At 43.2% G+C, this 22,590-nt stretch overlaps 1 protein-coding gene across 1 annotated transcript in view; it reads right to left on the reverse strand.

Annotated features, from left to right (window-relative positions):
* The window catches only part of LOC119969926 (single-stranded DNA-binding protein 3-like), a 483,574-nt gene extending 475,583 nt beyond the window's left edge, over positions 1–7,991 (reverse strand). Inside the window, exon 1 of the mRNA XM_038803895.1 lies at positions 7,852–7,991. Within this exon, the coding sequence (XP_038659823.1) occupies positions 7,852–7,907 (56 nt within the window). The 5' untranslated portion in view covers positions 7,908–7,991. The remainder of the gene's footprint in view (positions 1–7,851) is intronic.
* Between the last annotated feature and the right edge of the window lie 14,599 nt (positions 7,992–22,590).

Genomic DNA, 22,590 nt, shown 5'->3' on the forward strand with positions numbered 1-22,590 from the left:
TTGGAGAGAGCAGAGCTAGGAATGGACAAAAAACACCTGGGTCTCCTAACCCTTGCACGGAAGATGGTTCTCTGTGTCATAAGGCTAGCTGGAACAGAGACTTTGCCATTCCACATCACTGAGAACATTAAGGATAATTGTACGTTTCTTGCCTTATGCCACTTCTCAATTCCCAGCTGACACTCCTGTCGCTATTGGGCAGAATGATCAAGTTGCTGACAATCTCATCAAGGACCTTGCTTTCCACTCCAACTTTCTTCTCCCACCCCAATCTTCCCCTTCTGGATTATCTGTTTACATGCACCCGACACCTGTGACCTGCCCAGCCACCAAAGCCACATTAGAAAGACCAGAGAACAGGACTGATGAAGAGACTCCATCATTCGATCTGACTCTCACAGCCACCAGCTCAGATACCAGCACTGAGGGGCTAGTACTTAATGAGTCACAGGAACATAGGACTTAAGAGCAGGTAGAAAATTTGGCCCTTTAAGCCGACTCTGCCATTCAATATGATCATTGCTGATCGATTTGTGGTCTCAGCTCCATCTCTCTTTCTGGCCCCATAACCTTTGACTCCCTTGACTCCCATCAAAAATCTATCTAACTCAGCCCTGAATAAATGGAGCGGCCAAGTCTCCACGACACACCAACGGCCCTCAGAACAAAATTCTCCTCATCTATGTCTTATTCCTAAACTATGTCACCTAGTTTTAGTCTCCCCCACAAAGAAACATCCTCTGGGTATTCACCCTATCAAGTCCCCTCAAGATCTTATACGTTTCAATAAGATCATCTCTCATTCTTCTAAATTCCAATAGGTATAGGCTCAACCTGTTCAACCATTCTTCATAGGATACTCTAAACTGCTTCTAACACAATTATATATTTTCAAATAAGATACTTATTGCATAGTACTCCAGATGCAGTCTCACCAGTGCCCAGTGTAAGCTGCAGTAAAACTTCCCTACTTTCATATTCCATTCCTCTTGCAATGAATGTGAACATCACATTTGCCTTCCTCATCACTTGCTGCACCTAAATACCAGCTTTACGTCAATCATTTACCAGGACATCCAGATCCCTCCGCACCACCGGATTCTACAATCTTTCTCCGTTTAAATGATAGTTTTTTTCATTCTTCCTGCCAAGTAAAGAAGTTCACATTTACCCACATTATATTCCATCAGCCAAATTTTTGCCCAATCACTTAAACTCTCTACATCCCTTTGCAGACTCTTGCACCTCCTCTTGAAAATGTACTTTCCTACCTATATTGGTGTCATCAGCAAATATAGCTGCCATACATTCGGTCTCTTCACCCTCATCATTGATGTAGTTTGTAAAAGGTTAAGGGCCCAGCACTAATCACTGCGGTATTCCACTAGTTACAGCTTGCCAATCTGAAAAAGTCCCATTTATACCTACTCTCTGCTTCCTGTTGGCTAACCAATCTTTTACTCATGCTAATATATGTTCTCCCCCGCACCATCTTGTATAATTACCTTTGATGTGGTACCTTATGAAATGCATTTTGGAAATCTAAGCACACCACATCTACTGGTTCCCCTTTATTCACTTTGAATGTTATTTTAATCAAAAAAGCTCTAATAGATTAAGTAAACACAATTTCCCTGACATAAAGCCATGTCAGCTCCACTTGACCACATTGTGATTTTCTAAGTATCCTGCTACAACCTCCTTAATAATGGATTCCAGCACTTCCCTATGACAGGTGTTAGATTAACTAGTCTATAGTTTCCTGTTTTTCTGCTTTCCTCTTTTCTTGCATAAAGGTGTTACATTTGTTATTTTCTAATTGTTGGGAGCTTTCCAGAATCTAAGGGCGGAATTTATCGGCTGTTCACGCTGGCGGGATATTCCTGTCCCACTGACGGCGCACCCCCACCTCGCGTTTCCCGGTGATGAGGGGTGCATTCGACGGGAAATCCCATTTACAACGTCGGGACCAGTAATCCCTGCTGGCGGGCCGTCTCTTCCGCCGAAAAACACGTGACGGGTTATTTGGTAAATCACGAAATAGTTTGACACATTATAACTAATGCATCAATTATCTATGTCAACACTTCTTTTAGGACTCTAGGATGCAGGTCATCTGTTCCTGTGGACTTGTCAGCCTTTAGTTTGAATAGCTTTCTTAGCACCTCTTCACTGGTGATTATTTTAAGTTCATCCATTCATATCACCTCTTGATTATCAAGTAATTTGGGGAAGTTTTACAAGTCTTGTACAGTGAAGAAAAATACAAAATACCTGTCCTATGCCTCCACCATTTCCTTGTTTTCCAATATCAATCCCTTAGGCTCACTTTCTAGAGGACCAACACTGATTTAGTTACTCTTTTCCTATTTAAATACTTGCAGAAACTCCTACTATCTATTTTTACATTACTAGCTAGCTTCTCTCATACCCTTCTTTATTATCTTTTTAGTCATTCTTTGCAGATTCTTGAAATCTCTGACCGACCACTAATCTTCACAGATTTGTGCAGTGTTTTGTACAGTGAGTCACCAGGCATGCATGCTGCAGCCAGGCCAGCGATAGCGGATGGTTCATGTGTCAGCTCACAGGAGGATAAGATTGCAGACGAGTTCTGAGACAGGGAGGTTATGCTGGAACTTTATAAAACATTGGTTAAGCCATAACTAGAGTATTGTGTGCCCTTCTGGAATCCACATTATCGGAGGGATGTGATAACACTTGAAAGGGTACAGAGGCGATTTACCGAGATGTTGCCTGGGCTGGAGAGTTGTAGCTATGAAGAGAGATTGGATGGACTGGGGCTGTTTTCCTTGGAGCAGAGGAAACTGAGGGGAGACATGTTTGAGATGTATAAAATTGAGGGGCATGGATGGATTAGACAAGAAACTTTTAACCTTGGTGGAGGGATCAATGCCGGGGGTATTGATTTACGGTAAGGGACAGGAGGTTTAGAGGGGTTCTGAGGAAATACTTTTTCACCCAGAGGTTGGTGGGAGCCTGGAATTCACTGCCTGAAAGGGTGGTGGAGGCAGAGACACCCTTAACATTTAAGAAGTATTTATATGTGCACTTGTGATGCCAAGGCATACAAGGCTATGGATCAAGTGCTGGAAAATGGAATTAGAATAGTTAGGTAGTTGTTCTGATGCGATGGATTGAAGGGTCTTTCCTGTGCTGTAAACCTCTATAACTCTCTGACAGGTGACTCAGATGAGGACTTTGAGGGGGCAGCATTTAAGAGAGCGGGGATGAGCATGCACACCATGGTGCTGAGTGCATCGCGTGGCCTCTCAGACAGGCTCCTGTCATTGTCATGAGCATGGAGGAGTTCTGTTGCAAAGTAGCCAAGGCCATGATACAATCTCTGCTCCATCTGCCTATCATGCTACAGCCCCCAAATCCATTATTATCTTTGTGTCGACAGGCCTCCTTCTCCTAAGCCCTCCCTGTAAGGATGGAGCAAGATCCTCTCTCAAAGCCTGGAACTCACCACGGCTCCTCCAAAACAGCCCAGAATACTTTCAGACACTGTGCAAACACAGAAGTTCTTCAAAGTCAACTTAACTACAAGTTGGGTGCCTGGCTCTTTAGATAACGTGAGTGTTAGTTCCCATCCAGCAGAATGCTTGTACTTTAGTGAGTAACATGTACTTTTGCCAAATGAACCTAGGGGCTTTTCACAGTAACTTCATTTGAAGCCTACTTGTGACAATAAGCGATTTTCATTTTCATTTCATTTCACTGCCTCTGGCAGCTCATTCCAGAAGCTCCACCCTCTGTGTGAAAACATTTCCCCTCGGGTCTCTTTTGTATCTCTCCCCTCTCACCTTAAACCTATACCCTCTAGTTCTAGACGCCTCTACCTTTGGGAAAAGATGTTGACTATCTACCTTATCTATGCTCCTCATTATTTTATAGACCTCTATAAGATCACTCCTAAGCCTCCTACGCTCCAAGCAAGGGTACACAGAGAGTACATGCACACAAGGACCCTCCTCAAGATGGTGCACCACACCAGCCATGTCACAAAGAAGGTGGTGGCACAAGTACACTCCCAGGAGGGCAATCGGCCTCTGTAGCTAGTGAGCAACAGATTCAAATTTCATGCCCAGTGGGTTTAGGTAACAGTAACTGTCCCAGTGTTTTTAAAAATACAGATGCTGTACATACATTACAGATGCTGTAAGCACCCTAGTTAATCCATAATGGTTTATTTTACCATTCCCCATTCATTTTCCATGCAAAGTTTACAAACCTATTCATATTACACACTTAAATGGAAAACTTCATTCCCTTCAATGGCCAAACAATACTCGTGTTTTATGAAGAGCAGTTTTATAAAGAAATCGCTACTTTTACTTATATTTATCAGTAATCCCTTTATTATTGTTTCATATGGCTGGTTAGAGAAATGTGGAGTACATTCTTTAGCCCGGAACTCTGCTGGCGATTACCAGATGAAAGTCTAACTAATTTGCATGAAATTTCTCTGACAGCTATTTTGAATGGGCATTTATCGCTGTTAAAATATTGGACAGATGAATGTTAGATAGTCATGTAAAGTGTTTGTCCATCAACATGACTAAAAGTAATTTCTAACCTCTTGCACAGAATTCCCAAGTAATATAACTGGAGCAGAACCATTGCAAACACACAGGTACCATTCATATGCTGCTTCATAGTCTTCAATCTACTCAAGTACTACTAAAAAATGTTTCTCAGAACTAGCATTCCTATGCACAATCAAGAAAGTGTAAAATTCCAGTCAAATATTAATAATTGTGTAATTAAATTCCTGTCCAGTCCAATGCCATCTTACTGTGCCACAGGGCTCCTAACCTTTCAGTCACAGGACAGATTCAACTGCCCAGAACTGAACATAAATGCATGTCCACCAGCAGCAATTCTAATTCAATATCACTACGTTTGAGGTTAAAATGTTACCATTACAGAGAAATCCACAGAAAATGTCTGCACCCAGGTTTCCTCCAATCATTACTTGTGATTAAACTGATAATTAAGAATCCTTTATGTACTAATGTCTACCTTTTCCGCATTTGGGAGTCTCTATTAACTTTAGGAGTGGCTTTTATTATTTTGGTGCACAGATGACAGTCTCTACATAATTTAACCTGTAAAAATGTATTTTCAAAGAAGCATCCTCTATTTTTCCTATGTTATTAATACATAATTGCATACTAAATTTGCAATAAGGAAAAGTTTTTGTGTGTAGTTTCCTTTAAGTTATATCTGTACAAAGAAGTGTGAATTATGTGGAACTACAATTTTAGCTATTAATTCCTGATACATTGTATCAATTAGATATTTTGTTCAGCTAATGCAAACAAGCACATTGAAAGATACTGAGTGTTGTAGATGTTTTTGGTTTAAGCTCCATGACAGAGTAATTGCTTAGTCAACTAATGGTGCTCTCATTACTAGACGAGGAGGTTATGTGTTCCATGATGTCACCATTCTAAAAATCAGCATTTTGTTGGCATAACTGCATCATCATCTCCATGACTGGCACCAAGTCTTGCAAATCAAATGTAAACATCATCTCAGTTTACAAATGCAAAAATGTTAATGTTTACAAACATGAAATTATGTTTAAGTTCAATGTTGTGTTTTGGCACCTCCTTGAATGTATGCTTCTTTTCCATTTCTGCTATTAAAAATGTGTGCTGAAGTAATATTTTAGACAATTACAAAGTGCATAATTTGGCTAAACATAAAACTTATGAAAATTATATGTAATAAAGGTTTGCATGATTTTTTTCCTTACAAATGACATAGCTGGTAAGTTGACAACTACTTGTGAATGAGATATGATCATCTCATTAGAAAACCATCTTGTGTATATCACAGGTTTCCATTATGGATCAAAAATATCAATATTCAATATATTTAATATATGTTAATATTTCTAGTATTTTTCTTTTAGGCTTATGTAATTGTCAGTATCAAACAGCCACATATATTAGTAAATAAAAACAAACCTTAAAAACACTTTTTTTCATTTACAAGACACACTTTCATTTCACAATTAATGTAAATAAATACTGGAACTACACACAACAACAATTTAGCGAACAATTGATATCAGCTTTTATTTGGAAAGCAGCACTTTGGAAACTTGCATGCAATTTTTTTGAAGTTTTGCATTGACTGACATTACCAACTTTTTATTTATTAAATTGTTTGTTTTTCTGTCTGGTTACGTTTTTAATTTGAACAAACAAAATATCGAGATTACAGGCAGTCCTCAGTGTACTCACTGCTGCAAGCCAAAATTGGGGTTAGACTTCAACATCCTTCTTACAAAGCGGCACGACTACTACAACTTTAAACACGTCACACTTCAGTGGACCAGTAAGCCACAAACAAAACTTCTGCCCACCTTGTAAGAAAATGCAACAATCCTCTTAAACAAGCGTGTAATAAATGATATTAGAACTTTTGTGCAAAGTTGTTCTTAATTACAAGCACCGCTATTTCAAGAATCGTTTCATTGGATTGCTTTGCACTTAGTACATAAGTAGAAAACAATAACATTACAGATCTGTTCTTGCTTCAACCCAATACCAATATAATATATAGCTAAATGCAATTTTAATGAGTAATTCAAAGTAAATGGCTATTATTTATTTTAATTAAAAAGTTGCAGATGGCAGATTATATTCACTTGTTTTCTTCTTACATGGTTCCCCGAAAGCAGCGTGGTGTAACATGGCACCAGAATAACCTCAGTTCAATGCAACTTAAAGACTTGGCTGCTCGTTCGCTCAGAATACGAGTATTGTTTGCCAACAAATGAAAACACATTTTTAAAATTCTGAAACATATGATTAAAACCAAGGAAAACCCCGATTCCAAAAACTTCAAGACATCGGATGGCTTTGCCTTCGCGAAAACAAATGCAGATCCACTAACGCTAAATAAGCGGAATGAGGTAAAGCGAAATGTGTTACTTGTATGTGTTTGTTTTATTACTCGTCGCATTACCAACATGACTTTTCCAGTTCACTGAACAGAATCTTGCACAGGGCGATCTAGTAGAGAGCAGGAACAGCTAGTTGTGCCCTAACTCCAGCACAATGATAATATTGAAGAACATATTTATATTGAAGTATAACAGTTTACAAACTTTCCCCTCCGTTATTATTACTCAAGTCGCTCATCTGTGTTTTCATCTACAGCACAACGACGTGCGAACTTCCAGAACTGTAACTAATGTATGTTTTCAGCACAAGATGCGACTGCGGTGTCAAATAAAGCATTTACTGCTTTTAACGCCTTTCATCCCCCCCCCCCCCCCCCTCCACTCAAACCTTTTTGTGGACCCCCCCACACACACACCTTCTCCCAGGTCTTGACCATTCTTGGGCTAAGTTCACTCTACATCTCAACAGTTCTGCGGCTCTCCCTCCTCCACCACTTCCAAAAAGAAAAGTGTAAATAACCCAACGCACAACGTGACAAGAGCACCAACGCTGAGCCCCCTCAAGGAAACCGGTACAACTTATAGGACTGCTTTCTCCACCAACGTGGGTTACTTTTTGCTTCCCTCCTCAGCATTTCCACTGCCACCCACCCCCCCCCCCCCCCCCCCCCCCGGCCCTCACACACACACACACACACAAAGCAGCACCCTGTACTCAATGTACCAATACCAAGAGACACGCAGCTACTTCTTGTCCTGGAGTCTTAACTGAGAGTGTCAGGATTAAACTTAAATGTTTGCCCACAGAGCCCACAGTCCCGAGTTTGACATCTCACTATACCATTCCGGACCCGCCGGAGTGGAATCCGGGGTCGGTTTGCCCGTGAGGGCTGAGGTAAACTTACTTTTCCCTGGCTTGGCTGTCAGAAGGTACAGTGTTACTCTTGCCTTTGGCGTACATGCTTGAAGAGCTGGATTGTCACGCACCTGTCAAGCCATCAGGTCCCGGGAACAACCCCGTCACCATAGCGACAAAACGACGGCCCGTCGCCATTGGCTGGCGCCGGGGCCGGGGCCGCCCCTTCGCCATGGCAACCGCCTGACGGGCAGGCCCGCTTGGCCGGGCGAGCGGCTGCTTCTCTTCGGGGGAGTTTGAAACCGTTGAAGTTCGGATTTTTTTTCAAAAAAAAGGCCCCGGCTGTTCTGGTGAAAGTCTCCGACTCCCCTGCAGAAGGCGCAACGGAAAACCTGGACTGGATTATGGAGCACCACACACACACCTCACAAAAACAACAGCCAGCAAATTGATGCACAATCCCAGTGAGTTTATTCGACCGTATGAATTAAACAAAAATATAAATTGTTGCCCATGATCATCCCTCAATGTGATCAAATGTTAACCATTGCAAGCACAGGGCAGCAAGGTTAGCTGTTGAGCTAGACAGTTTGTTGCACCCTTGGTCTGCCACCCAAAAACAAAATGTTATTTTTCCACTGATTCTGGAGTTTGGTCGCACTGTCTGGCCCGAAAGACCACTTCGCCACTTGAGGGGTTGCATATGGTAAGGGAGGCAAAAATGAAAAAGCACTGTCATCGAAAGAGCTTGTTATCATCCAAACTTGATCTGATTTCTAAACTTTTATAGATCACCATTCAGAAATGCTCGCAGTGTCCATTTTGAGAAGCCCTGGATAGAATCTGTCAGTCCAGGTTGGTCCATGTTTCATTTAGTAGCCCAATTGAAAGTATACCAAATTCACCCAATAGATTTAACCAACCTTGAGGGTCATCCTGTGAACTTCACTGTAATAATCAGAAGAGCGGAAATCATCAATAAAAGTATTACAAATATTTATTTACGGCTTTGTTCCCCCCCCGTGTTACAAACCCACATAGATCCATTTTGATTGGTCAGAAATATCCCTCCATTATAATTTCGCAGTTGCTTATTGGTTAAACTCAATGGGAGACAGAAATATTACTGTTGTTTCACAGCTCCAAGGTCCCAGATTCGATTCCCAGCTTGGGTCACTGTCTGTGTGGAGTCTGCACGTTCTCCCTGTGTCTGCGTAGGTTTCTTCCGGGTGCTACGGTTTCCTCCCACACTCCTGAAAGATGTGCTGTTAGGTCATTTGGACATGGGGCTGTTTAACACAGGGCTAAATCGCTGGCTTTGAAAGCAGACCAAGGCAGGCCAGCAACACGGTTCAATTCCCGTAACAGCCTCCCCGAACAGGCGCTGGAATGTGTCGACTAGGGGCTTTTCACAGTAACTTCATTTGAAGCCTACTTGTGACAATAAGCGATTTTCATTTTTCATTTTCATTCTGAATTCTTCCTCTGTGTACCCGGACAGGCGCCAGGATGTGGCGACTAGGGGTATTTAACAGTAACTTCATTGCAGTGTTAATGTAAGCCTACTTGTGACAATAAAGATTATTATTATTAGACCATATTCTGCAAATTTTCCTTTCTTCCACTACATAACTAACCTGGGATTCGTGATACTGTTGAATAATAGCCCAAATGCAAATAGGCTCGTCAGGCAGTATTTATTGCCTAGACTTTATTTTGTTGAATAGCATGCGGAACAGGATTCTCATGCAGGATGGTAGTTTCCTTTCTTGGGTGGCATCAATGAATCAGTTTCAAACAGTCAATCTTTCTCTTACTAGATTTATTGAATTCAATTTTGCAGTAGGCAATGCTGGAATTTCCATAGCCACGAGGGTACTATCCCCATAATGCCAAAGTTACCATTTAGAAACAAAATGAAAGAATCATATTTGAGTTGCATCTTGTCACAGAAGTCATAATCCCTCAAAGTGCTGCACACCCAGTCAATTAACAAGCACAATCCCTGTTGAAAAATACAGCACTAATATTACAGAGAAATTACAATATGGTGCAGGTCATGCAACACAACCAGGGCATGTTTATATATATCTTCCATCCAAGCAGCAGTTCTAATTCCATGTGCCTGCCCTTTCCCCATACGTCTTTATTCACCTTAAGCCATCTTTCTAACACACTCTTAAAAGTTAGCATAGTCTCCACTTCAATCACTAAATTAATTTGGGTATTCCATAGCCTCACAACGCTGTGCAAATAAGTTTCTCCTATTGTCTGTTCTAAATTTAGACTTAAAGTTCCCAAGGTCCAATAAACAATGCAGATATGAATTATCAGTTCATCTTTTCTTTTTTTTTTCTTTTTTTTAAATTTAGATTACCCAATTATTTTTTCCAATTAAGGGGCAATTTAGCGTGGCCAATCCACCTACTCTGCACATTTTTGGGTTGTGGGGGTGAAACCCACGCAGACACGGGGAGAATGTGCAAACTCCACACGGACAGTGACCCAGAGCCGAGATCGAACCTGGGACCTCAGCGCCATGAGGCGGTTGTGCTAACCACTAGACCACCGTGCTGCCCCAGTTCATCTATTCTTGTTGGTTGAGGCAGAATGTTGGCATCAAGATCAGGAAAATTTCCTATTCTTCTTTGAAGAATATTATGATATATTTTAGATTTACCTGAAAAGGACAACCTAAGTGCAGCCATGGCTCAGTTGGTAATACCCTTACTGTCAAGTAGGAAGGTTGTGGGTTCAAGTTCCACACCAGAACCTGAGTGCAAAAATATAGACTGACATTCCAGTAGAACATAGAACATTACAGTGCAGTACAGGCCCTTTGGACCTCGATGTTGCGCCGACCTGTGAAACCACTCTAAAGCCCATCTACACTATTCCCTTATCATCGATATGTTTATCCAATGACCATTTAAATGACCTTAATGTTGGCAAGTCGACTACTGTTGCAGGCAGGGCATTCCACGCCCTTACTACTCTCTGAGTAACGAACCTACCTCTGACATCTGTCCTATATCTATCTCCCCTCAATTTAAAGCTATGTCCCCTCATGCTAGCCACCACCATCCAAGGAAAAAGGCTCTCACTGTCCACCCTATCTAATCCTCTGATCATTTTGTATGCCTCAATTAAGTCACCTCTTAACCTTCTTCTCTCTAACAAAAACAGCCTTATGTCCCTCAACCTTTCCTCATAAGATCTTTCCTCCATATCAGGCAACATCCTGGTAAATCTCCTCTGAAACCTTTCCAATGCTTCCACATCCTTCCTATAATGCGGCAACCAGAACTGCACGCAATACTCCAAATGCGGCCACACCAGAGTTTTGTACAGCTGCAACATGACCTCATGGCTCCGAAACTCAATCCCTCTACCAATAAAAGCTAACACCCCGTATGCCTTCTTAACAACCCTATCAACCTGGGAGGCAACTTTCAGGGATCTATGTACATGGACACCGAGATCTCTCTGCTCATCCACACTACCAAGAATCTTACCATTAGCCCAGTGCTCTGTCTTCCTGTTACTCCTTCCAAAATGAATCACCTCATACTTTTCTGCATTAAACTCCATTTGCCTCCTGTCAGCCCAGCTCTGCAGCTTATCTATGTCCCTCTGTAACCTGCAACATCCTTCCGCACTGTCCACAACTCCACCGACTTTAGTGTCATCTACAAATTTACTCACCCATCCTTCTAAGCCCTCCTCCAGGTCATTTATAAAAATGACAAACAGCAGTGGCCCCAAAACAGATCCTTGTGGCTCACCATTAGTAACTGAACTCCAGGCTGAACATTTCCCATCAACCACCACCCTCTGTCTTTTTACATTGAGCCAATTTCTGATCCAAACTGCTAAATCACCCTGAATCCCATGCCTCCATATTAGCCTACCGTAGGGAACGTTATCAAACGCTTCCATATACACCACATCAACTGCTTTACCCTCATCCACCTGTTTGGTCATCTTCTCGAAGAACTCAATAAGGTTTGTGAGGCACGACCTACCCTTCACAAAACCATGTTGACTATCTCTAATCAAATTATTCCTTTCCAGATGATTATACATCCTATCTCTTATAAACCTTTCCAAGACTTTTCCCACAACAGAAGTAAGGCTCACTGGTCTATAGTTACCGGGGTTATATCTACTCCCCTTTTTGAACAAGGGGACAACATTTGCTGTCCTCCAGTCTTCTGGCACTATTCCTGCAGACAATGATGACATAAAGATCAAAGCCAAAGGCTCAGCAATCTCCTCCCTAGCTTCCCAGAGAATCCTAGGAGAAATCCCATCCGGCCCAGGGGATTTATCTATTATCACACTTTCCAGAATTGCTGACACCTCCTCCTTTTGAACCGCAAACCCTTCTCCTCGACAACAATGTCTTTTTCCTGCATGAATACTGACGATAAATATTGATTTAGCACCTCTCCTATCTCCTTAGACTCCACACACAACTTCCCACTGCTGTCCTTGACTGACCCTACTCTTACCCTAGTCATTCTTTTATTCCTGACATAGAAAGCATTAGGGCTATCCTTGATCCTACCTGCCAAAGACTTCTCATGCCCCCTCCTGGCTCTTCTTAGCTCTCTCTTTAGGTCCTTTCTAGCTAACTTGGAGCGCCCTAACTGAACCTTCACGTCGCATCTTTCCATAAGCCTCCTTCTTCCTCTTGACAAGTGATTCAACTACTTTAGTAAACCACGGTTCCCTCGCTCGACCACTTCCTCCCTGCCTGACAGGTACACACCTATCAAGGACACGCAGTAGCTGTTCCTTGAACGAGCTCCACATTTCAATTGTGCCCATGCCCTGCAGTTTCCTTCCCCAACCTATGCATCCTAAGTCTTGCCTCATCACATCATAATTGCCTTTCCCCCAGCTATAACTCTTCCCCTGCGGTAGATATCTATCCCTTTCCATCGCTAAAGTAAACGTAACTGAATTGTGGTCACTATCACCAAAGTGCTCACCTACCTCCAAATCTAGCACTATTTCAAAGGAAAGCCGGAGAGTTATCCCAGTGTCCTGGCCAATCTTTTATCAACATCATAAAAGATTATGTTGTCATTATCATAGTGCTGCTTATAGAATCTTGATGTGCACAAAATGGCTGCCACATCTTCTACATTGCAACAGTGAATACACTTTAAAAGTATTTCAATGCCTGCAAAGCACCCTGAGATGTATAATGGTCATGGACACACTATATGCAAGACCTCTTTGTCTACCATTCCATTTCTGATAATGTCCACATTCTCTCGCTGCTGGGGAGAAATGCTTAGATTCAAGTAATAGATCTATTTTTTTTTCAGTGTGCCTGACCCTTTATCACGGATAAGCAAACAAAAATATGGATGGAGAGGAACTAGTTAACCAGGATATAAGAATAGGTGGACATAATTTCTAATAGTTACTGGCATACTAGAATTTCCAGTTAATTGTTAAATTTATACTTATTGCTGGTTTCACCAGTCATTGAACTAGTATGAATCTGAAGTACAATTCATAATATATGAACAAAGTATTAGTATTGTATTAAATTCTTCATTCGCAACAAAATGGAGTGAATGTCATCCACACCAATTTAATTCTGTTCAGCAGTTTATAAATATGACATCCCTTCCATAAAACAATGGACAATTAATTCATGTACACAGGTTAAATTCTCTATTCCTGTTGAAGAAAAAAATGGGGTAAATTTAATGAGTTAGAATTTTCATTTCAGAGACTTACGAAACAGAGCAGATCAGATAATCGGGTGCATGGGTGGTATACCCAATATATGCAGCCTTCCTGACATTGTGATCATTAAAATTAATAACTGGTAAATAGGGAGGATTTGCACTGGCACATTAACTTTGACTCCTGATAATCTAATCTGCCACCTATCAAACAATATTCCACAACGAGAGCTCTAATTCATAAAATTTACCCCACATAAAATTTGTTCCACATTTATTGCTATGCAAGCTGTTAAGCATATTCATTATTTCACAATTCTTCCTGTTTTGGGATGCTGTGTCTTATGTATAAGGCAACCCCTTTCTCCATTTTTGGGTCAAAAAAGGAACATAATTTTTTATTGTTACGTATTTATACACATTTTTTTCATCCATATTCCAAATAATAGCTCCATTTCAATCTGAAAAAAACACAACTGTCCAACCCAGGAGGATACCCATTTCGCTTCACCAAAAAGATCAATTCTCTTTCAGAAAATACAAGTATGTGTTGCTGTAGCTATGCAACCAGAAGGACAGTCTATTCTAGGGATAAAAGGTGCTTTTAAGGTGAGCAGATACAGTAAAAGAGTTTGCTAATAGGGCAGCATGGTGGCACAGTGGTTAGCATTGCTGCTTCACATCGCCGAGGTCCCAGGTTAGATCCTGGCTCTGGGTCACTGTCCATGTGGAGTTTGTACATTTTCCCCTTGTTTGCGTGGGTTTCATCCCCACAACCCAAAGATGTGCAGGGTACGTGGTTTGGCCATGCTAATTTGCCCCTTAATTGGAAAAAAAAGAATTGGGTACTCTAAACTTATAAAGAGAAAAGAGTTTACTGATGCAAAAAAAAATTGAAATTTTTTAACAAGATGCTACAGGCCAGTTGGAAAAGCTATCAGACACATGCTCAGACAGTTTAGGCAAAGATCATAAGAGTTAAATAGAAACTGGCAAACACTGAGGTAAGAACTTTCTTTCAATAACTCAAAATATCTGACCTTTCTGCTGACATATCGCAAAACTAACAAACACCATTGCATAGTATTACACCAGAGCAATTGCCATTATCAATGATGCCAGTCCATACATGCTAGGGTCCACATTGGTACTGAAGAAAATCTGGGAGAAAAGAAACTTGGTGGGTTTCCCAGTGCTTCCATGATATGGTAGGCATATCCCATCAATCTTGTTTTCTTGAATTTGGTTGGAACAATAATTCGATCCTTCAGAGATATAAGTCCTAACTGTTCCTCAAACAGTTTGAAGTTTGCAGAGTACACAGGAAATTAATTTACCTGCAGGGATTGAGAAAATGTAAATTTTTAAAAATATATATTTTTATTCTCCTCCTTTTTCACATTTTCATTCAAATGTACAAATAATGTACCCACCAACAAATAATCAATGGTAACAAATACAATGTCAATCCCCTGGCCAACAATTCCTTCCCCCCCCCCCCCCCCAAACATTCCACAACATTTTAAATACAAACATCAAAGGAAATTATTCAGGAATCCACTATCCACCCGTACGTAGTCACCAACAACAAACACAGTACAACACCCCCCACCACCATCACCACCGCCCCCCGCCCCCCCCCATGTTCGATGTCATCAAATTCTTGAAAGTGCATAATAAACAAAGCCCATGAATTGTAGAAGCCTTTCATCCTTCCCCTGAACTCAAACTTCACCTTCTCGAGTGTTAAAAACTCCAACAGATCCCCTCGCCACACCAGGGTACAGGGTGGAGAAACTGGCCTCCACCCAACAGGATCCGCATTTGGGCGACCAGCGAGGCAAAGGCTAAAACATCTGCCTCCGCACCCGCTTCCAACCCCGGCTGAGCCGACACCCCGAATATAGCTCAAGCCTCACATGTACCACCTTCAAAATTACCCTGAACCTCCCTCCAATATCCCGCCAGCCTTGCACAGGACCAAAACATATGAACATGGTTTGCGCACCACTCCCCACCCCTGGCAACATTCACAAGCATCCTCTACCCCCCCCCTCAAAGAGTCGCTCATCCTCACCTTTGTGAGGTGCACCCGATACACCACCTTCAGCTGTATCAGCTCCAACCTCGCGCACAAAGATGAGGCATTTACCATCCTGAGCACCCCCTCCTCCATGCACTCTCCCAACTCTTCCTCCCACTTTGCCATAATCTCCTCCAGCAATGCCTTCTCTTCTCCTAGAAGCGCCCCATAAATCGGCGACACCACCATCTTCTCCATTCCCCCTGCCGTCAAACCCCTTCACCCTTCGCTTTGCCTGAAGATGCCTTGCGGTCTGCCCGGTGAATAGAGAAGCCTTCAGGTTGTATGGCACAGTCCGGTGAGGCGGGGGTGAGCCGGTGGAGGCCGGTGCCACCTAAAGCTCTGTGTCTCTTTCTTAGAAAAATCTCGGACCTGCATATACCTAAAGATTTCCCCCTGCCCAAACCCATTCGCCCCCAGCTCCTTCAATCCGCAAACCAGCCCCCTAGAAACAAATGAAAAAATGTTAATTGAGCAAACTTTAAAAAAAAGTTTAGTTTGGCACTTCAGCTAAGTGAGGCTCTATTCTGATACAAGCTACTTTATTTTCCATAATATTAGGTATGGCATTTGTCTCTTTACTGCTCCCTTTGTGCTGGAAAAATAGAGGTAGCAGATGAAATATTGTCGGTTGTTTTTGGTTATCACTGATTTTCCAGGGGATATAATTTCTAGCTACCACAGCTGTGTGAAGCAAACAGGCAGGACGCACAAAACTATTCAAATAAGAATCAGGTAACATTGTTCTGACACACTTCACTTCCCAACTATTAATATCTTGTTAATGCCAGTTCCTGTCCCAGCCCCCTGACCATGGGCAGTACTAATCCTGAGATGGCCATTTCAAACACTATTTAAAATGACACTCAGCTGTTTGCTGCTTGAGCCGTACTGAGTGTTGAGACTTTTCATGCAGTACATTGTGAGGTTTTGATCTTTAAGGATTGGGAAATGATTTTGAGTCAGTATTGTAGGTTATGATTTCTGAAGAAGTTTATGGTATTGTCATTTGTTTCTGGGGTTCTTCTGGGAATCCCACTTTGGGAGAAGGAAAACAAGAAAGAAAAGAAGGAACAGCAAACAGAACAGCAACAAACAGTAGAATAAGTAGGTGAAGGTATGCTTGGAGGAATCCTTGCCTTTCTCAAAAAAGATTATCAGCCCGGAATGATAGTCCTGCAGTTCTCTCAGGAAAATGTATAATGAGGCTCTGATTCTCCATGGTGACAGAGAGTTATACCACATCCTTCAAGAAAACCTACAGGCAATTGCACAACATTGCCTGTTGAAGTGAAGATTCGCAACAGTTTGCCAGAGCAAACATGTTCATCATTTTTCCCATTTAAAAAATAACGCTCAGTGGCTCACACTCATTGCAAGAATTTCACGAGTTCCTCAGGTCTAAGGATCACTGACTGCATCCATATTACCTTGCCTACACCACCTTCATGAAGCACAAGGATTTCCATTCCATTACAGGTGCTCATCCAGCAGCAGCCGCCGACCGAGGAAGCGAGGGAAACGCAGCGGTCTGCAGATTAGACTGAAGCAACGCGGTTTCAAGACCCGTCTCCCCAGCATACTCCTGGCAAACGTCCAAGTGATTGAAAACAAGCTGGATGAACTTAACGCCAGACTTACCTCTCAGAGGGAAGTAAGAGACTGCTGTGTGTTCTGTTTCACAGAGACATGGCTCACCCCCGCCTCACCGGACTGTGCCATACAACCTGAAGGCTTCTCTATTCACCGGGCAGACCGCAAGACATCTTCAGGCAAAGCGAAGGGTGAAGGGGTTTGCCTCCTCATCAACTCCTCCTGGTGCTTGGATGTGGTGACCCTGGCGACCTACTGCTCCCCAGACCTGGAACACTTGACCGTAAAGTGCCGCCCATACTATCTTCCACATGAGTTCACTTCAGCCATTATCACAGCGGTCTACATCCCACCCCAGGCAGAAGTGAGGAAGGCGCTGGATGAACGGTACACAGTCAGAAACAACTATGAAACAGAACACCCGGAGGCCTTGTTCATTGTGGCCGGAGACTTCAACAAAGCCAACCTCAAGAGTGTACTGCCAAAATTCCACCAGCACATCTCCTGTCCCACCAGGGGCGACTACACTCTTGACCACTGCTACTCAAAAATCAAGGGCGCCTACCGTTCCATCCTCTGACCGCACTTTGAGAAATCAGACCATAAGACTGTGCTCCTTCTCCCGGCTTACAAGCAGAAACTCAAGCGGGAGAATTCTGCTAAGAAGGTTGTGCAGTGCTGGTCCGAGGAGACAGAAGAGCTCTTACGTGACTGCTTAGAGACAGTGGACTAGTCCATATTTAAGAACTCAGTGACTAACTTAAATGAGTATGCCACCACCGTCACAGACTTCATCAGCAAATGTGTGGACAACTGCGTGCCAAAGAAAGCAGTACGTACGTTCCCCAACCAGAAACCATGGCTCAACCGCGAGATTGACTCCCTACTGAAGGACAGATCTGAGGCGTTCAAGGCAAATGACCCTGCCCTATACAAGAAATCCAGGTACGACCTCCGCAAAGCCATCCGAGATGCCAAGAGAGAATATCAAACTAAGCTAGAGTCACAGACAGACTCTCGGCGGTTGTGGCAAGGACTAAACAACATAACGGGCTACAAAGCGAAGCCGAGCAGTATCTCTGGCAGCAGCGCACCCCTCCCCGATGAACTTAATGCATTCTGTGCTTGGTTTGAGCAGGTAACCAACAATCCGCTGTCGAGTGCCTCAGCAGCCCATAATTCACCCATACCCACCATCACAGTTTCCGAAGTCAGATCGGCCTTCCTGAAAGTGAACCCACGGAAGGCGATGGGCCCGGACGGGATCCCTGGTCGTGCACTCAGAGCCTGCGCATACTAGCTGCCAGAGGTATTCACAGACATCTTTAACCTATCCCTACTCCACTCCGAGGTCCCCACCTGCTTCAAAAAGACCACCATCATACCGGTACCAAAGAAGAACAGGCAACATGCCTCAATGACTACCGCCCAGTGGCCCTGACGTCAGTTGTAATGAAGTGCTTCGAGAGGCTGATCATGAAGTGCATCACCTCCATACTCCCGGAACGCCTTGACCCACTTCAATTCGCATACCATCGCAACCGGTCCACATCAGACACCATTTCCCTGGCCCTGCACTCATCCCTAGAGCATCTCGAAAACAAGGACTCCTACATCAGACTCCTATTTATTGACTACAGCTCCGCCTTCAACACCATAATCCCAGCCAAGCTCATATCAAAGCTCCAAAACCTAGGACGTGGCTCTCCACTCTGCAACTGGATCCTTGACTTTCTGACCAACAGACCACAATCAGTAAGAATGAACACCAACACCTCCTCCACACTAGTCCTCAATACCGGTGCCCCGCAAGGCTGCGTACTTAGCCCTCTACTCTACTCCCTGTACACACACGACTGCATGGCAAAACTTGGTTCCAACTCCATCTACAAGTTTGCTGACGATACGACCATAGTGAGTTGGATCTCGAATAACGACGAGTCCGAATACAGGAGGGAGATAGAGAACCTAATGGAGTGGTGTAACGACAACAATCTCTCCCTCACTGCCAGCAAAACTAAAGAGCTGGTCATCGACTTCAGGAAGCAAAGTACTGTACACACCCCTGTCAGCATCAACGGGACCGAGGTGGAGATGGTTAGCAGTTTCAAATTCCTAGGGGTGCACATCACCAAAAATCTGTCCTGGTCCACTCACGTCGACGCTATCACCAAGAAAGCACAACAGCGCCTATACTTCCTCAGGAAACTAAGGAAATTCGGCATGTCCACATTAACCCTTACCAACTTTTACAGATGCACTATAGAAAGCATCCTATCGGGCTGCATCACAGCCTGGTATGGCAACTGCTCGGCCCAGGACCGCAAAGAACTTCAGAGAGTCGTGAATACCGCCCAGTCCATCACACGAACCTGCCTCCCATCCATTGATTCCATCTACACTTCCCACTGCCGGGGGAAAGCGGGCAGCATAATCAAGGATCCCTCCCACCCGGCTTACTCACTTTTCCAACTTCTTCCATCGGGCAGGAGATACAGAAGTCTGAGAACACGCACGAACAGACTCAAAACAGCTTCTTCCCCACTGTCACCAGACTCCTAAATGACCCTCTTATTGACTGACCTCAATAACACTACACCCTGTATGCTTCAACCGATGCCAATGCTTATGTAGTTACATTGTGTATCTTGTGTTGCCCTATTATGTATTTTCATGTATTTTCTTGTATTTTCTTGAATTTTGTTTAATTCCCTTTTCTTCCATGTACTGAATGATCTGTTGAGCTGCTTGCAGAATAATACTTTTCACTGTACCTCGGTACACATGACAATAAACAAATCCAATCCAATCCAGGTGTGCGATGACAAAAAGCATATCTGTACTTATTTTTCTGGGACTCACCAAGATGCTTTATTAGTATGTCAACCATCCATCCCTGCCTGCCGACCATTATTTGTCCCTGCACAACAAGTCAAGGGTTGGGTGCTTGATGACCAAAAACTATCCTCTGCGTACTTGGTTTATTGTACTACTTAGGAAACCATGCTTTGCGACATAATTTTGCTTCATATATGCCTGGATCATCCACTCAAACTTTCCCCCACCTCAAGGCTGCTTGTTTCCTGAGCTGAATTTTACCAGAAATACGTAGCATAGAGTCCTTCCAAGAGCATGGCAGCGTCTGTTGGAGTCTCTGGCACTAGCTGTCCTATGGTAAGTTTAAATGTCCAGTGTGAATATTACTGAATGGATGAAGGGATGTATGAGTGAATGTGTGAGGTCTGTAGGTAAGTAGGTAGCGTGGGTGACACAATTGGATAGTTGGATAGGGTGGTGAGATGGCAGTTGGGGGAGTGGGTAGGTGAGTGGGTAGGTGGATCGGGGGAGTAGTCAGGAGAGATATTCAGTCAGGGGCTTGTCATGTTGGATTGGGGTAGCCACCTGGTGGGTGGTAGTGAGGAGATCTATGGAGCTTTCCTGGTCAGTTCAGATCATGGTTAGTCGAGGAGATCAAGGGAGTAGTCAGGGGTATATTCGTTAGGGTAAGGGTGAGGTAGGACGGTCAGGGATCGGAGGTCAATCGAGAGGTCGAGTATAGTTGGGGTGTTCAGGGTGGTAGTGGTGGGGGGGGGGGGGGGGGGGGTGGTCAGAAGGGTAATAGAGGGTTCAGTGTGAGTGATTGTAGGGTCTAATTCTGGAGTTATCCAGGAGTTAGACGAGTTTTGTCCTGTCTAGCATTTCCTGGGTAACTTAACAGATATGTCCAACATCTCTGACTGGAAGGTTTGGGCAATAATTCAAAAGGTCAACTAGAATTTTCATCACAGAACCCTGAAATTAATCAATTACATGGACATAAATAAAAACAGATAGTCTCAGAAATGGAGAATTCTGCTAATCAATGCTGTTTCTCTCCACAGATTCAAAGTGCGGTGGTGGGTGGATTCAGCAGTACCTGCCCAGGACTGTAGGATCCCGTGCCACATCCTTCGTATTGGAACCTCATTAACTATGCACAGGCAAGTTCCCCTCCGAATCACCTGGTGAGCCGGCAGCTGATTCATCCGGCCATCATCTGCTAGTGGGTTTGAAGGTCTAGGTGCAGCAGGGCAAGAAAGGTCAGGAAAAATCCTGAGGCCTTTTATACATATATAAGGAGCAAGAGTATAGCTATGAAAGAGTAGGCCCACTCAAGGACAAAGGAGGGAAGTTACGTATGGAGTCAGAAGAAGTGGGTGAGATTCTTAATGAGTACTTTGCATTGGTACTCACCAAGGAGAGGGACTTGACGGATGTTGAGATTAGGGATGTGTGTGTGAATATACTAGGGCATGTCATAATAATGAAGGAGGAAGTGTCAGATATCTTAAAATGCATTATGGTAGTCAAGTCCTCTGGGCCAGATGGGATATATCCCAAGTTACTGTAGGAGGCAAGAGAGCAAACAGCTGGCGCCTTAACAGATATATTTGTATCGTCTTTGACCACAGGCGAGGTTCAAGAGGACTGGAGAATACCCAATGTTGTCCTTTTGTTTAAGAAGGGAGCAGGCATAATCCAGGTAATTATAGGCTGGTGAGCGTGATGTAAGTGATGGGGAAACAGTTGGAGAAGATACTGAGGGACAGGATTCATTCACATTTGGAAGCAAATGGACTTGTTAGTGATAGGCAATATGGTTTTGTGCAGGGAAGATCATGTCTTACCACCTTGGTAGTGTTTTTTGAGGAGGTGACAAAATTAATTGATGAGGGAAAGGCTGTGGATGCTGTCTACATGGGCTTCAGTAAGGCGTTTATCAAGGTCCCTCATGGCAGACTCGAACAAAAAGTAAAGTTGCATGGGATTTGGGGTGTGCTGGCTAGATGGATAAAGAACTGCCTTGGCAACAGAAGGCAGAGAGTAGCAGTGGAAGGGACTTTTTCAGAATGGAGATCTGTAACTAGAGGTTGTGCCACAGGGATCAGTGCTCAGACCACAGTTGTTTGTAATATATATATAAATTATCTGGAGGAAAATGTAGATGGTCTGATTCGCAAGTTTGCAGTTGGCACTAAGATGGATGGCGTTGTAGATAGTGAAGGAGACTGTCAGAGAATACAGCAGAATATAGATAGATTGGAGAGTTGGGCAGAGAAATGGCAGATGGAGTTCAATCCAGACAAATGCGAGGTGATGCATTTTGGAAGATCAAATTCAGGTGTGAATTATACAGTAAATGGCAGAACCCTTAGGAGCATTGACACAGAGGGATCTGGGAGTTCAGGTTCATAGTTTCATAGAAGTGGCAATACAGGTAGATAAAGTGTGCAAGAAGGTCTATGGCAGGGGTGGGCAAACTTTTCCGTGCAAGGGCCACATTCAGAAATTCACAATTTTAAAGGGCCGCATAGTATTGCGGTAGTATAGTTAGCATAAATGCTTCACAGCTCCAGGGTCCCAG

This window comes from Scyliorhinus canicula, chromosome 8 (genome assembly GCF_902713615.1).
Source record: "Scyliorhinus canicula chromosome 8, sScyCan1.1, whole genome shotgun sequence".
Taxonomy (NCBI): domain Eukaryota; kingdom Metazoa; phylum Chordata; class Chondrichthyes; order Carcharhiniformes; family Scyliorhinidae; genus Scyliorhinus; species Scyliorhinus canicula.